At 44.8% G+C, this 14,810-nt stretch overlaps 1 protein-coding gene across 3 annotated transcripts in view; it reads left to right on the forward strand.

The window, feature by feature from the left end:
- Positions 1-14,810, forward strand: part of DOCK2 (dedicator of cytokinesis 2) — a 436,838-nt gene that overhangs the window by 34,400 nt on the left and 387,628 nt on the right. For all 3 annotated transcript variants that reach the window (XM_028849908.2, XM_028849910.2, XM_077937437.1), the window contains exons 6-8: positions 2,033-2,181; positions 9,455-9,590; positions 11,920-12,074. In XM_028849908.2, coding sequence (XP_028705741.2) covers positions 2,033-2,181; positions 9,455-9,590; positions 11,920-12,074 — 440 coding nt within the window. The remainder of the gene's footprint in view (positions 1-2,032; positions 2,182-9,454; positions 9,591-11,919; positions 12,075-14,810) is intronic.

Raw genomic sequence — 14,810 nt, forward strand, 5'->3', positions numbered from 1 at the left:
GATTACAGGCATGAGCCACTGTGCCCAGCCCATTAGCTGTTTTAAAACATCACAATGACATGTACCATTGAAGCTTGGCATTTTCCCTTAGGAAATCTTTGAATAGTAAGTCCATTTGCTCTAGTCAGGAGGTCCTTAAACATCTAGTACTTCAGTATCACATTCCTGATTCTTGCCATATCTGCATACAACCTGTGTAACATTTACTTAACACCTGCATTGGATCTCTTTTCAGTAAACTTGAATCTATAGACATAAAGAATGAGATAGCATGCTGCATCATTCCAGCAGTTCTCGATTCCCCGTCTCCAACTAGATGCCCCACAATTCAGTTCAACTCTGACTACCCAGGGTTAGCGCCAGACTCCATTGTTTAAAGCCTCAATCCCACAAGATAGCCCTCACTTTAGATGCCAGTCACAAGTCCTGGGTGCCCAGGCTACCTGAAGTTCTGTTGGACTTGGCTATAAATTCAGGGATTCTCACTACCCCTCCCTGCCTGGGCACTCCCTTTTCCCACTTCAGGTTTCATAATTTGTTAGAACAACTCAGAGAACTCAGGAAAGTGCTATACATATGATTACGGTTTTATTATAAATGATGTAATTCAAGAACAGCCTCGTGGAAGACAGACACAGGGCAAGGCTTAGAGGGCCACAGAGCTTCCATGTCCTCTCTCGACGCACCACCCTCCCAGCACATTGATGTGTTCACCTTCTGGGAAGCCACTCAAACATTATTCACCAAGAGTTTTAATCAGAGTTTCATTACACAGGCATAATTGATTAAATTATTGGCTATTGGTGCTTGAGCTCAATCCTCAGTCTCCCTCCCCTCCCAGAGGTTGGGGTGGGGCAGGTGGAGGGGAATGGGGCTGTTAAGTTCCAGCCCTGTAGTCATGTGGTTGGGGGTTGGGTTCCTGGTTGGTTCCTCTGCAACCAGCCCCTCATCCTGAAGCTATCTAGGGGCCCTCCTAGAGTCACCTCATTAGCATAAACTCAGGTATCATTGAAAGGCTATTGTTAGGAATAAGAAAATATATTCTTATCACTCTGGATATTGCAAGAGTTTTAGGAGCACTGCTTCAAGAACCAAGGACAAAGACCAAGTATATATATGTGTGTGTGTATATATATGTATAATATATTTTTTTATTATACCACCTTCACTTCCCCAAATGGAAAGACAAAAGTACTTGGCACAATTAGAAGAACGTTATTCAACTAAATACAATGAAAACAAGATAACATTATTTTTATTAAAAAAAATTTTGGAGACAGGGTCTCGCTCTGTCACCCAGGCCGGAGTGCAGTGGGGCCATCATAGCTCACTGGAGTTCTAAACTCCTGGGCTCAAGCGATCCTCCCGTCTCAGCCTCTGGAACATACTTGCTATTGTACCTGTCAAAAGCTCTGAGTCCAAGACCTTTTCTCTCTCTTTGTTAAAAAAGACATTAACAATGTGTGGGAGGTGTTAGAGACATATTACTATAAAACTGCAGCTTTCTCTTTCCCTTACACAGAAGGAAGGAAACAGAGTGGAAGAGAATCACCCTAGGGGTCCATGTTGTTTGACCTTGTATCTTTGTACCACGAAGAGCCATCTTGCTTTCCATAGGTGGTACACATGCCACACTTTGGGGAATGCTGCCCTAGAAGCAGTCCTTTATCATCAGAGAAATGGCCCTGGCTCCCAGCCTCAAAGGGCCTGAGCTTTGGGACCTCCATTAGGGCAGATGTTCGTAGCATTCCTGTTCAATAAATATCTTTTTGGATAAAGTCAGAAATCACTCATTCCTTAACCAAGAAGTGATTGAGCTTTTTATTTTTGCTTTTGGGAAATCCCTGTGACCCACGGGGAATAAATATTTCAACGACTAGGACCCCCACCTAATCACTTTGTAGTGGGTAGGGCTGGGAGAGAGCCTCAGGCCACGGCCCTTGACCACACTCGCCTGACTTTGGCACAGCCTGCCAAATAGATGGTCAGGCCCCTTAACGCAGGCGATTACGGGTTGTTTCTTGTCTCCTAGGCCAGCAAAAAGGAGCGTTTTCTGCAGGTGCAGTCCATGATGTACGATCTGATGGAGTGGAGGTCCCAGCTTCTCTCAGGAACCTTGCCCAAGGACGAGCTGAAGGAACTGAAGCAGAAAGTCACGTCCAAAATTGACTATGGCAACAAGTAACCTCTCTTTCCTCTGTAAAGAGGCTTTCTTCCCCCAGCCATCCTCTCTCTTCCCTTTCTCTCTCCCCAGAACCTTGGTTTCATTTTTAGATGCAAGTTTGTCACTTTCTCTTTGGGAGAAGGTTGTGACCAATGGCTGTGCTTGTGTGCTGTTGTTACCACCCCCGGGGGACCGAGGGACACGCAGGTGGAGAGAAGGCTCGTGCTTACACGGTGTTATTACCAGGCTGAGAGATTTAGGACACTCATTTAACCTACTTCCGATGGACTAGGGAGCACAGTCATGCTGGTTCACTTTCAGCTTAGTTGTCGTTTTATCCCTGCATTTGCAAAATTCTCCCTTAAATCCCAGTGTGAGACTTAATGTCTCTTCCCCCATCCTAAAGTATCCAACCCACACACCATCAGCTAACTCAAATGCACAATTACAAAAATGTTTCCTCAAAAGGGAAGAGAAGTAAAAATTGGTTGGGATTTGAATGCTATCGAGTTAAGGAGAAAATGAGCCAATTATTTGAGGTGGGACAACCCACTGATAATAACATTATAAGTAACTCTTAATCAGAGCTCGTTGTACACCAGGCTTGCTGCTAAGTGTTTTACAGGCATTGTCTCATTTAATTCTCATAATAACTCTATGGGGCATGCAGTTTTATTATCCCCATTTTTTTCAGATGAAGAAACTGAGGGTTTTCAGTAGGGCAGGTAACTTGTCCAGAGTTGCACAGCTAGTAAATGACAGAACCTGAATTTAGACCCAGGCAGTCTGACTCCAGGGTCCATGGGCCTCACCACTCTGCTACTTGGATAGCATTTGGGAACTATAAGGACCTCCCCTCCCTCCTGATCTTTTGAATGGCCTCCAAACATTCTGTTCATTTGCTCATTCATTCCAACCACAAACATGTATTGAGCACTTATAGTTGGCTGGATTTCCTGCTAGGTATTGGGGCTGTAGAAATAAAAGTCCCTGTCCACTCAAGGGTCACAGTTCCAATTAGGAGTAAGCCACAAGTAAACTGCTGATATGTACTGTGATAAGTTCGATAGCTCAGGAAGCAAGAGTTACTTTTAATGAACCTTAGAGAAGGAAGTCAAGGAAGACTTCCTGAAGGAGGTGACCCCTGAACTGAAGTTTGAAGGATAAAGGGATATTAAGGAGGCTCAAAACAAGAAGGAGGGTCAGGGGCTCATGAGAGAGCATGGCATACTCAAGGAACTGCAAAGCGGGTCTGAAGGCTGGAACACAGGGCCTGAGGGGGAAGTAAAAAGCCCATTTAACGGGAATAAAAAGAAGTTTCCCCAGCAGTCAGGCCAGGCTTTCTTGTCCTGCCATAAGCACTAGGAGGAGGATTCTGAGAGGAAAGTCAGTGGCTCCAACTCACAGCTGATCCAGGAACACAGTCCCTCTGCCAGTGCCTCTGTTGGCATCTGGCAAGCGTGTCCAAATCTGCTTATAAAGCACATCATCCTAAAGTGACAGGAAGGGTTTGCCATGCAGCTGCTACTGCCGTTGGTTCCATGGTGTCTTTAGCTGAGAACAATTGCAGCTGAGTGTATGGGAATTGAGGGCTGCTTTACAATGACATCTACGACCTTCAAATGTTGTTTTCTTAATGGGGGCTCCTGAGAAGAAGGACCAGGAATGGAAAAAGTGGTCGCCACTCACAGGAAGCCTTCCCTGATTTTCCACTACCCTCCTTGGGCCGGGGTAGGTGCTCTTGAAGGCCCTGAGTAGTAATTGCCTCCTTTTTGGCCCGGCTTCCCTCCTGTTGTGGGAGCTCCTATAGGATGTTGACTGTCTAAATCACCTCTATGCCTGTGCTTGGAACAAGGTGTGCACATAGTAGGTGCTCAGTGAGTGATAACTGAGTGAGTGGGTGAATGGTGGTGATGGGAGAAAAAGAAGAAAGAGGGTCCTCCCTAAACCAGCCCCTCTGCAGCATCCTCTGACCTAGCCCCGTGCTTTTAGTTCTGTCAGCTTCCTCTGGGGAAGTGAGAGATGCCCTGTGGCACAGGCTGAGACCTCAAGCTCAGGGGCCCCCTTATTTACCTGACTACTTCAGCTGCAGGCAAGAGAGTTGGGCATCTTATCACTGGCCTGATAGTTCGGGTGCTCCGAGCTCTGGTATGGGATGGGCAGCTTCCCCAAATCCAGGAGGCCCACCGTCTGGGCCGAGTGTCAGGATCAGCCTGGGACTGCCTACCTCCAACCTCCAGCAGCTGGGAGAGTGGGTGGGGGTGGCACAAAGTGGAACTGAACCTTGGAGGAATGGTCAGAATGAGCTTGTTTCTTCTCTCATTCCATTACTTCATTCAGATATCAAACTTTCTTTACACACCTGGTAGGCCCCAAGAGTATGGGGTACAGACACATACAAAATACAGCCTCTGTTTTTAGCAACAATCAAAAAGCAAGCAATGAGAACTAATGATAACTTCCAGAGTGCTCACTCATTTCCGGAGGCACGGCTTAAAGCCCTTTCCAGGTATTAACTCTGTGAAGTCTCACAACAACTTTATGAGGTAGGCACTATTCTCATCCTGTTTCTCAGGTGGGGAAAGTGAGGCTCAAGAGCGATTAGGTGTGTGATCTGAGAAACCAACCTAGATGCCTCTTTGTCAACTAAGATGGACCCTAAAGTTCAGGAAACAACAGCTACCTATGGGTCGGGTTGAGCGTTCAGGGGAGCTGGCTTGGCAACTCCCTAAATTCCTACAGCTACGAGAAAAACACCCTCTTGCCAAACTCCCTAACAATAGGAGCCATCAGGCAGATTATCAGACCCCTCCTAGCTCTGATTTACATCCACACCACTATAACTCTAAGTGGACAGAGGACTGGCCTGCTAAACATTCTTTTTTGATAGAGAACTGCAAACCTTAAGCCAGTTTCAGCTAGCTTAAGGCTGTCCACAAACTGTGTCCAGTAGTTCACCTTTTGATGTAAAGTGCCAAGTTTCACCTCATTTTAATAATAAACCCCACCCCAAAGTGAACATGGGCTGTATGTTACATACACGTTTACCCATAGTGTATGCTCTTGTCTCCATAAATACATTAATTTTTTCCCCAAACCTGCTGACTATGTATGATGTTGGCTCTGTGAGGCATAAAACCCAACACATCCTTCCCCTCTTCAAAGAAAGGGCACCTTCCACACATACCAGAGACTGTCTCTTCAAAGTTTGCAAACCGATGTCACTAGTAAGGTTCTCCTTTCTCTTCAAAGTTTGCAAACCAATGTCACCAGTAAGGTTCTCCTTTCGTAATGAAGCGCAGGCTCTGTTGCCCGCTGCTTGCAAAGCCAGTAACAGGGACAAAGTGCATTGTAAGGAAAGTGACTTTATTTCCAAAGCTAGTCATGGGGAAACATACAGGCTCACCCCTCTAGAAACCACTTCAAGACTCTGGGCTGAGGGCAAGGGTTTCAGAAAGGGAAGCTGGATGTGGGAGGCATGCAGGGGCTGTGCAGGGTGCAGGGGCTATGTGTCTAGGCCTGATGCTGGTCTGGAGAACAGGCTGGTGCCATCTTGACAGTGGCCAGCCTGTCGATCCATCTTGAGGCAGTCTTTAAGTGGGGGAGAATTCTGTAGCTGCACCCTCATGCCTGGTTTGTTTTCAATTAGCCCCTGGAATTTCTTAACAAGCATAGAGTTAAGTAAATGTGCATGGAGTAAGAGCGTATATGGTAGAAGAGGGAAGGGAATGGAGCTTCAAAGTAGGTTTCAAGGGTATATGTTAAGACTAAGGAAAAAAAGGTTTCTACAGTTTTTCTCAAGGCTACATCTTGAGTTTTTTTTTTTTTTTTTTTTTTTTTTTTTTTTTGAGACAGAGTCTCGATCTATTGCCCAGGTTGGAGTGCGGTGGCATGATCTCAGCTCACTGCAACCTCCACCTCCCGGGTTCAAGTGATTCTTCTGCCTCAGCCTCCCAAGTAGCTGGGACTACAGGCGCATGCTGCCACGCCTGGCTAATTTGTGTATTTTTAGTAGAGACGGGGTTTTACCACATTGGCCAGGCTGGTCTCGAACTCCTGACCTTGTGATCCACCCACCTCGGCCTCCCAAAGTGCTAGGATTACAGGTGTGAGCCACCGAGCCTGGCCAAGAAAAAAGTTTTAAAACACATTTTGAAGCTGAGCTCCTTGGTTACACTTTCTACTATTTAGCCATCCTGGTGGTCTTTTGAACAGCAGGTGATTTTGCTCAAGATGCAGTGGAATTTGAACTGATAATGTGGCTGCAGAGTTCAAGTGCTTAACTGCTGCACTCTACTGCCTTCCAAGAGCCATGTGGGTTAATAAGGGAGGCAGAGAAGTAAACAGCCACTTTCAGTCGGAAGTCATACACATTAGGAGTGCAGGAAGCATGGGCAAGAAGGTTGGAGGATGTGGGGGTGGGAGTCAGGGTGGAGATGACAACCACTCTGAATCTAACTAGACCAGCAGGAATTATTAGGTGAAATGGAGAAGAGAAACTCAGAGGGAAAGAATGTGGGAGATGAAAGGTTCACGTGACCACGGAGAGGAAGACATGGGTGGACTGGGGCTGGAACCTTGAGGATTTTAGTGCCAAGTGAGTCTGGATTGTCCAGACAGCAGTGGGGAGCCATCACAGATTTTTAGGTGGCATATGCAGTGGTACAATCATAGCTTACTACAGTCTCCATCTCCTGGGCTCAAGTGTTCCTCCCACCTCAGCCTCCCGAGGAGCGGGGACTACAGGTGCATGTCACCATGCCCAGCTGAGTTTACCTTTTTTTAAAATTTTATTTTATACGCATACAGTGGGGGCTTTTCCCTCTACCCTCATCTTGGCTTCATTTGATCACTTCCTTGAACAGATGAGAGCAGTGGGGTTATATCCTGATGAGAGGATGCCTAAATGTTCTGCTCCCCAAAATGCATGGTGGCTGCATTCAGAGGCTGTGGAGGACAGCCTCTCCTGCCCCTAGGTCACAGGAGTCCTGTCAATCCTACTGAAGCTCCCAAAGTTCCAAGTGATTTTGATGTCCAAGGATTGAGGAATCCTCAAATGACTTCTCCACATCCCAAGATAGCCAGACCTAGGAGAATGTTTTATTCATGTATTTTAGAACTGAATCCACTTCGATACATATTGAGGAGAACAGCCAGAGAGATCTTGGCATTAAATTATGTATTGGCAATGCTCCATCTTTTCCAAGGTCAGGAGAGCCTCTGCTAAGCATTAGCTGAATGTGTTTCTTCCCCCTTAGCATTGCCATTAGGCAGCATGGCTGTGCACCATTATGAGTCATATTGAGTTGGGAGTTAATTTCCTAATGAATGTGCACAAATGGGTGAACCTTGGCTACCTTCCGACTACATTTGGACAAGATGAGAGATGTGCCTCTCAATTCGATTCTCTGATAGAGATGAAGACGTAGTCTCCTTCATTTGTCTTGCTGCCCTTCCAGAATCTGGTACTTAGTAGTGGCAACCAAGCAGGACTACGGTTGGCCTTCTCAGAATCCATCAGCCCACCTCCTGTTATCTTCTTTGTATGGACAACTGAGGCTCTTCATCTCAATATCAAGTGCAAAAGCAGTTTCAAGTTAAAGTTTCTGCAAACATACCCTACCCCACCCTGCAACCCATACATTGCTCCTAGGCTCCTCCTATCTATTATAGCAAGCATACCAGAGAGGTTGTGAGTGTGGACAGAAATGTATTCTTAGTGTTCACTAGCTATATGACCTTGAGCAAATTAATTAGTCCTCATGTCCTCAGTCTTTTCTTCATTTGTAAAATGGGGTTATTAATAATATCTCCTTCATAGGGTTGTTATGAGAATTAAATGGATTAATTTTATGTAAAACACTTATCCTACGTGAGCTTATTGTAAGTGCTGTGTGAGTTTGCTGCTGTTAGTGTCACTGATGCTGGTCAGGATGACAGGTGTGATTGAAACAAATCAGTACCAAACAGGGAAAAGCTTGTGGCCTGGAAGTCAAATAGCTGAAAGCAAGCTGTGGGTAACAGTCAATATGTCTGAGACTGTTTTTCCCCAAGTGCTATTTTCAAATTTTTATTGAACAATATATAAATACCTCCTCTTTGTATATATTTTAAAAGAGGCTAGGTACGGTAGTAGCTGGGCATGGTGGCATGCGCCTGTAGTCCCAGCTGCTCAGGAGGCTGAGGTGGGAGGATTGCTTGAGCCCAAGAGTTCGAGGCTATGGGAAGCTATGATCACGCCACTGTACCCTAGCCTGGAAGACAGAGCAAGACCCTGACTCATTAAAAAAAAATTAAATAAATTGAGACAAGGCACATGTAACCTTTGACCCCTTTACTCCTCCAGCCCTAGGCCCCTACCTGTCCCACGGATAACTTGTGTTGGTAGTTTGGTCCTTTTTTTCATTCAGAGCTTTCTTTCATACATAAGCTTACTTTTATACATGCACCCAGATAATATATCTGGCCTATTTTTTGTTTGTTTTATTATTTATTTATTTATAAAAATAAATATTGTATGCACACTATATGCATCTTTCCATGCTTGATTTTTGCACTGAAATATATTATTAAATATAGTAAAACTATATACTATTTTAAAAGCTCTGCTATATGGTATTCCATTATAGATAGGTCACTGTTGATTTAGCCATTTCTCTTTTAGACTTTTTTTTTTTTTTTTTGGTGAGATGGAGTCTCACTCTGTCACCCAGGCTAGAGTGCAGTGGTGCAATCTCGGCTCACTGCAACTTCTGCCTCCCGGGTTCAAGCAATTCTCCTGTCTCAGCCTCCTGAGTAGCTAGGACTACAGGAGCTCACCATGATGCCCAGCTAATGTTTGTATTTTTAGTAGAGACGGGGTTTCACCATCTTGGCCAGGCTGGTCTTGAACTCCTGACCTCAGGTGATCCGCCTGCCTCGGCCTCCCAAAATGTTGGGATTACAGGCATGAGTCGCCATGCCCAGCCGACATTTTGTTTTTTTTTTTCAATATTTGCTGATGCAGTCAAGGCTGCAACACATCCTAGTTCAAGTGTTGGGTGTTTCAGTTTAATACCGTGGAAAATACACCTTTTTAAAAAAATGAATGCACACTACTACAGTACCTTCCAAAGGGGGTCTACTGTACCAATATGCACTCACTAGCAGTGTCCCAGGCTATCAGGGTAGAGCTCTTCTTTGCGACTGTATGATCCCCGGAAATCAGTAGAACTTTCTGGTAAAAAGCTTCTCACCAGTGACCTAAAGTTCTCCCCTGATTTATCTTCACCTCCAGTTTTTGCTTTACAGAATCCTTGAGCTGGATTTGATTGTCAGAGATGAAGACGGAAACATCTTGGACCCCGATAATACCAGCGTCATCAGCTTGTTCCATGCACATGAGGAAGCAACTGGTAAAATCACAGAGCGTATCAAAGAAGAAATGGTGAGCTTTACTAAATAGGCTTTGGCCAAGTGATCCAATCATTGAGCACATCATAAACTTAAAACAATGGGCTAATGAACCAGACTGTGTATTATTCAAGGGGATCTGTCTATGGCCTGAGATGATCAGCAGCCACATGTGTTTAACTGTGGTTTTGTACCCACATCTGTAATTCATTTAACATCCATCTCACAGGTAGTTAAATGCCAGGCAAATTTCTCGATCTCTTGGCACTTGTAGCTTCCAGAAGGGAGAATAGAAGAAAGGCGATAAAAAATTAAATAAATAAGTGAAAATATTAATTCCAGATGAGTTTATAAAAGGCAATGAACCAGGGTTATGTGAATCAAAGTGACTCAGGAGCTATGTTAAAAGGCACGGCCATGAAAGCCCTCTCTCAAGAGTGACATTTGAGCTGACACCTGAATCATGTGAAGGCACCAGGCCTGGGATGATCTGGGACAGGGTGTTCCAGGCAGAGGGCACAGCAGGTGCAAAGGCCCTGAGGTAGGACTGCATTCTGACTATTGAAGGAGTAGGAAAGCCAAACAAGGATGAGGTGTGGTGAACAGTGGGGGAGTTCAGGCAACGATTTGCAGAGGCAGGTAGGTGGAGCCAGATCTCGAAGGGCCTGAGGGGTTTTGGAAAAGAGTTTTGATGTTATTCCCACTGATGGGAAATCAGTGAAAGAGTTCAAGGAAAGGTTAACAGTCTGATTTTTATTAAAAAACTTATTTTAGCTGCTCTGTATTATTTGAAAGCAATTGTGTTTTTAGATTTATTAAGATATAATTTTCATACAGTACATTTCACTCATTTTAAATTATGCTTTAATGAATCGTAATAATATATTGTGTTGGATAAACGTCATGACAATCAAGATAAAGAACAGTTCCATCATCCTAAAAGTTTCTTTGTGCTCCGTCTCCAGCCCCAAACCCCGTGCAACCTATAATTTCCTGTCACTGTAGATTTGCCTTTTCTAGAGTTTCATATAAATGGAATCCATGCAGTATTAATTTTCTGTGTTTGACTTTTACTCAGCATGATGTTTTTGAGGTTTATGTTGTTGTGCATATTAACATTTTGGTCCTTTTATTACTGAGTCAGTACACCACTGACCAGTTACCAATGGTATATAGCATTGACCAATTATTGGGCATTTGGGTAAGTTTTCAGTTCAGAGCTATTATACTAATGCAACCATGAACATTGGGAAACAAATCCTTATTTGGACATGTTTTGATTCCTTTTGGGCAATACTTAGCAGTGGGATTGCTGGATCATACGATAAGTGTATATATAACTTTTTAAGGTATTGCCATGCTATTTCTTGAAATGGCTGTACAATTTTTTGTTTTTGTTTTTTTGTTTTTTTGAGACAGGGTCTCACTCTATCACCCAGGCTGGAGTGTAGTGGTGTGATCACGGCTCACTGCAGCCTTGACCCCCTGGGCTCAGGTGATTGTTCCACCTCAGGCTCCCAAGTAGCTGGGATCACAGGTGCATATCAACATGCCTGGCTAACCTTTTTTATTTTCTGTAGAGATGGGCTTTCACTGTGTTGCCCAGGCTGATCTTGAACTCCTGGACTCAAATGATCAGCCCATCTCAGCCTTCCAAAGTACTGAGATTACGGGTGTGAGCCACCACACCAGCCCAATTTTGCATTTCTACCAGCAATATATGAGAGTTTTAGTTGCTCTACATCCTTGTCAACACTTGATATTATCAGACTTTTTAACTTAGGCATACTAGCGGTTGTGTAGTGGTATCTCATTGTAGTTTTAATTTTCATTTTTCTGATGTGCAGTGATGTTGAGTATCTCTTCATGTGATTCCTGTCATTTCCACTTGTACCTTCTCTTGGGAAGTGTCTGGTCAAACATTTTGCCCATTTAAATTGGGTTATTTTCCTCAAAATTAGTTGTAAGAGTCATTCGTATATTCTAGATACAAATTCTTTGTCAGATATGTTTTGCTAGTTTCTCCAAATCTGCACCTAGCTGTTGCATCCTTCAAAGAGCAAAAGTTTATAGTTTTGATAAAATCCATTTAAGCAATATTTTTCTTTTATAGTTTTTGCTTTTTATGACACTAACTTTATGAGGAAGTCTGGGTCAGTGGCGACATTTCCCAAGATAGAAAAATACAGGCCAAGAGAGTCAAAGTGAATTGATTCAAGTTGCAGAAGCTTTTGATGGCAGAGCTGGGTGGAATGTCCAACACTTCAGGCTTGAACCCAATGTCCTTGACTATCTCTGTGTTGCTCTGAGTGGTGCCAGGCTAATTTTCTCTATCTTCTTTCCTTCTTCCTTCTGCCTTTCAGTCAAAAGACCAGCCAGATTATGGAATGTATTCCCGGATCTCCTCATCCCCCACCCATAGCCTCTATGTGTTTGTGAGAAACTTTGTGTGCAGAATTGGGGAAGATGCTGAGCTCTTCATGTCTCTCTATGACCCCAACAAGCAAACGGTCATAAGGTAGGTATGTCCAGTGTTGCCCTACTTCTCTGACTGTGGGAAGCAGTGCACAGAGCATCTTTTCCTTCCATCCTCACTTATGGAGCAATTTCCACCTGGAAAAGAGACTGTGCCTTAGTGAGAACGTGGAAATAACTTCTTTGGAGGGTGTAGGAGTTGAGTGGAAGTGTTATTTACCACCAGTTTTTTCCCACAGTGGAGTTTATGGTTGTAGGGTTTTGTAAAATAGATTTTGATTACCAGAAAACAGTCAGAAATAATAAGATTCAGACAAGTAGCATTGGCTAGAATAAAAATGTCTACTGCTTTTTTGTTTTGAGACAGGGTCTCACTCTGCTGCCCAGGCTGGAGTGTATGGGTGCGATCACAGCTCACTGTAGCCTTGAACTCCTAGGCTCAAACGATTCTCCCACCTCAGCCTCCTGAGTATCTGGGACTATAGGCATGCGCCACCACACCCGGTTAATTTTTAATTTTTTGTAGAGGCAGGGTCTTGCTGCATTGTCCCGTCTGGTGTCGAACTCTTGGCTTCGAGTGATCCCCCCACCTTGGCTTCCCAAAGTGCTGGGATTATAGGTGTCAGCCACTGCTCTCTGCCAGTATCTACTTTCAGAATAGGAGTTAAGAAATGAATGCTCCAAATCCTCTGTAGCGGCAATAGGCTAAGGGTATAGGCTCTGAGATTCGTCTGGGTTCACATCTTGGCCCCAGCCTTTACTCTTTCTTAACGTGGGGCAGGTTGTTAATATTTCTTAAGCCTGAGTTTCCCATCTGCACAATGTGAGTGCTGACCTCACAGGGTCATTTCCTTCAGGCTTTAATGAGAAAGAGTTGCGATGCACAAGGCCTGGCACATGGTGCCTGTACTGCAAGGGGCAGTGGCTGTTATCATTACTACTTTAATAAGTTGTTCTTGGCAATGGAGGAAGTGAGGGAACTTCTGGGTGCCTTGGCTCAAGGAAGGGAAAATACTTTTGGGAATCTCCAGGGAAGAGACTTTGCTGCTCCTCCAGCTCCCACTGCCAGACTCCTAGCCTCTGCTCAGACCATCCTTCCTCTCAAGCAACCACTGCCTGTCCCCTCCATTAGGGTTTTAGACCAAGACATGGTCTCATATTTGAGGCCACTGACTGTGAATACAGGCGTGCGCCACCACGCCTGGCTAATTTTTAATTTTTTTTGTAGAGACACACATTAGAAAGGAGCTAGAACATGATCTCTCTGCTTTTGTCTTCCTGGCTTGTTGATGTCTTCCTGGCTTGTTGCTATGATGATGAAATGAATGAATACACCATGCCTGGTGAATAGTGGTGCTTCAGTAAACAGCAGCCTCTTGGAGACATGCATAAAACTGGAGGGGCTGTCCATCTCAGAAGAATGTGCTGGGGTCTGTACATTGTCCCATCTAATCCTCACGGTTCCGTGTCATTAGGATGAGAAAATGAGGCTCAGGGAAGTCAAGCAACTTGCCCAAAGTCGCAAATATTTGTAAAGAGCAGAGCTGGGATTTATACACAGGCCCATCTGACTCCAAAGACAAGCTATTTCCCACTTAAGTCTGTCACCAAGGAATGAATTGTGTCAAGTATTCTAAACCATTTTCACCAGGGTTTCAGTACCATTATGGTGGAAAGGTATTTATTATGCACCAAAGTCCCTAACCTTAAAGATTCAGCCCAATTCACCTGGCTTAGCCTTCGTGGACACTGAGAATGAGTGTCCCTGGTCCCTTAGGCCCACCTTGAATTGCTTTGGGTGTCAGAGGCAGAGGCCCCTTGCTGTTTCCTTTCAGTTACTCCCAAGGTTCCTGAAAGGCTCACTGGTTGCAGTTTCAGGAGCCTTGGAAGCAACTGAGAGGGAATAGTATGGGGCCTATGACACACAACAGATCTGAAAGTGCTCACAAGCAGATCCTAAAAGTGCTTACTGCCTGCCACATTGACGAGGGAGTGTCGTTGGCTGGCCCCATCTCAGTGATGGATGGCTGGACCATCTCTGTGGAGGGAGGCCATGAATCAGCAAGGTGGCAGCTGTGCTCCCTGCCGTGCCACCTGGCATGCCATGCTCAATGGGGTGTGCCTGAGTGACATCTCTGAGAGTGCTGGAGATGAGAGCCAGCCCTGGGAGAGTGGGGATGAGCAGAGGGAGGAGGACAAAGCGGGTAGAAACCAGCAATCGCATAAAGAGGAGAAAGCAAAGGAAAAAGAGAAGAGGCACAATGCAGGAAGTGGGGAGGGGAATCTGGGAACACTCCCAATGTCAGTCTCACTATGAAGAGCTGCTCTTCCCCTAAGCAAGAAATCTGGGCTCCTGCCTGCTCTGGCCAGGGTCGACATACAGTGAAAAACAGGCATGTTAAGACATCTTCAGTGTGGCCCAGATGTGGACTGGGGAGAATATAGCTGGGATCGATGTTTCAGTGTTGGACTGAATCATGGTCAGGTCCCCAGTAGATCCCTGAAGGGATCCTGTTTGGGAAATTTAATGTAAATTTTTACAGGACAAAAGAGAAGCAGTTCAGGTATCAGTCTAGTAGTAAGTCTTATGCCCAAAAATTGTGTGATGAGGAGTTGGAATAGTACTCCTTGTTCCTCCGAGGAGGGTGTCATTTGGAGGAGGTCTTACCTGTCTTGGTGCCGTAGCCTTCAGATTCTACCACCTAGATCTTCCTGGGTGAGGACGGATGGGGCCAGCTCAGCCCTCCAGATTGCTGTCCTTATTTATGATTTTTATGAT

This window comes from Macaca mulatta, chromosome 6, assembly GCF_049350105.2.
Source record: "Macaca mulatta isolate MMU2019108-1 chromosome 6, T2T-MMU8v2.0, whole genome shotgun sequence".
NCBI lineage: Eukaryota > Metazoa > Chordata > Mammalia > Primates > Cercopithecidae > Macaca > Macaca mulatta.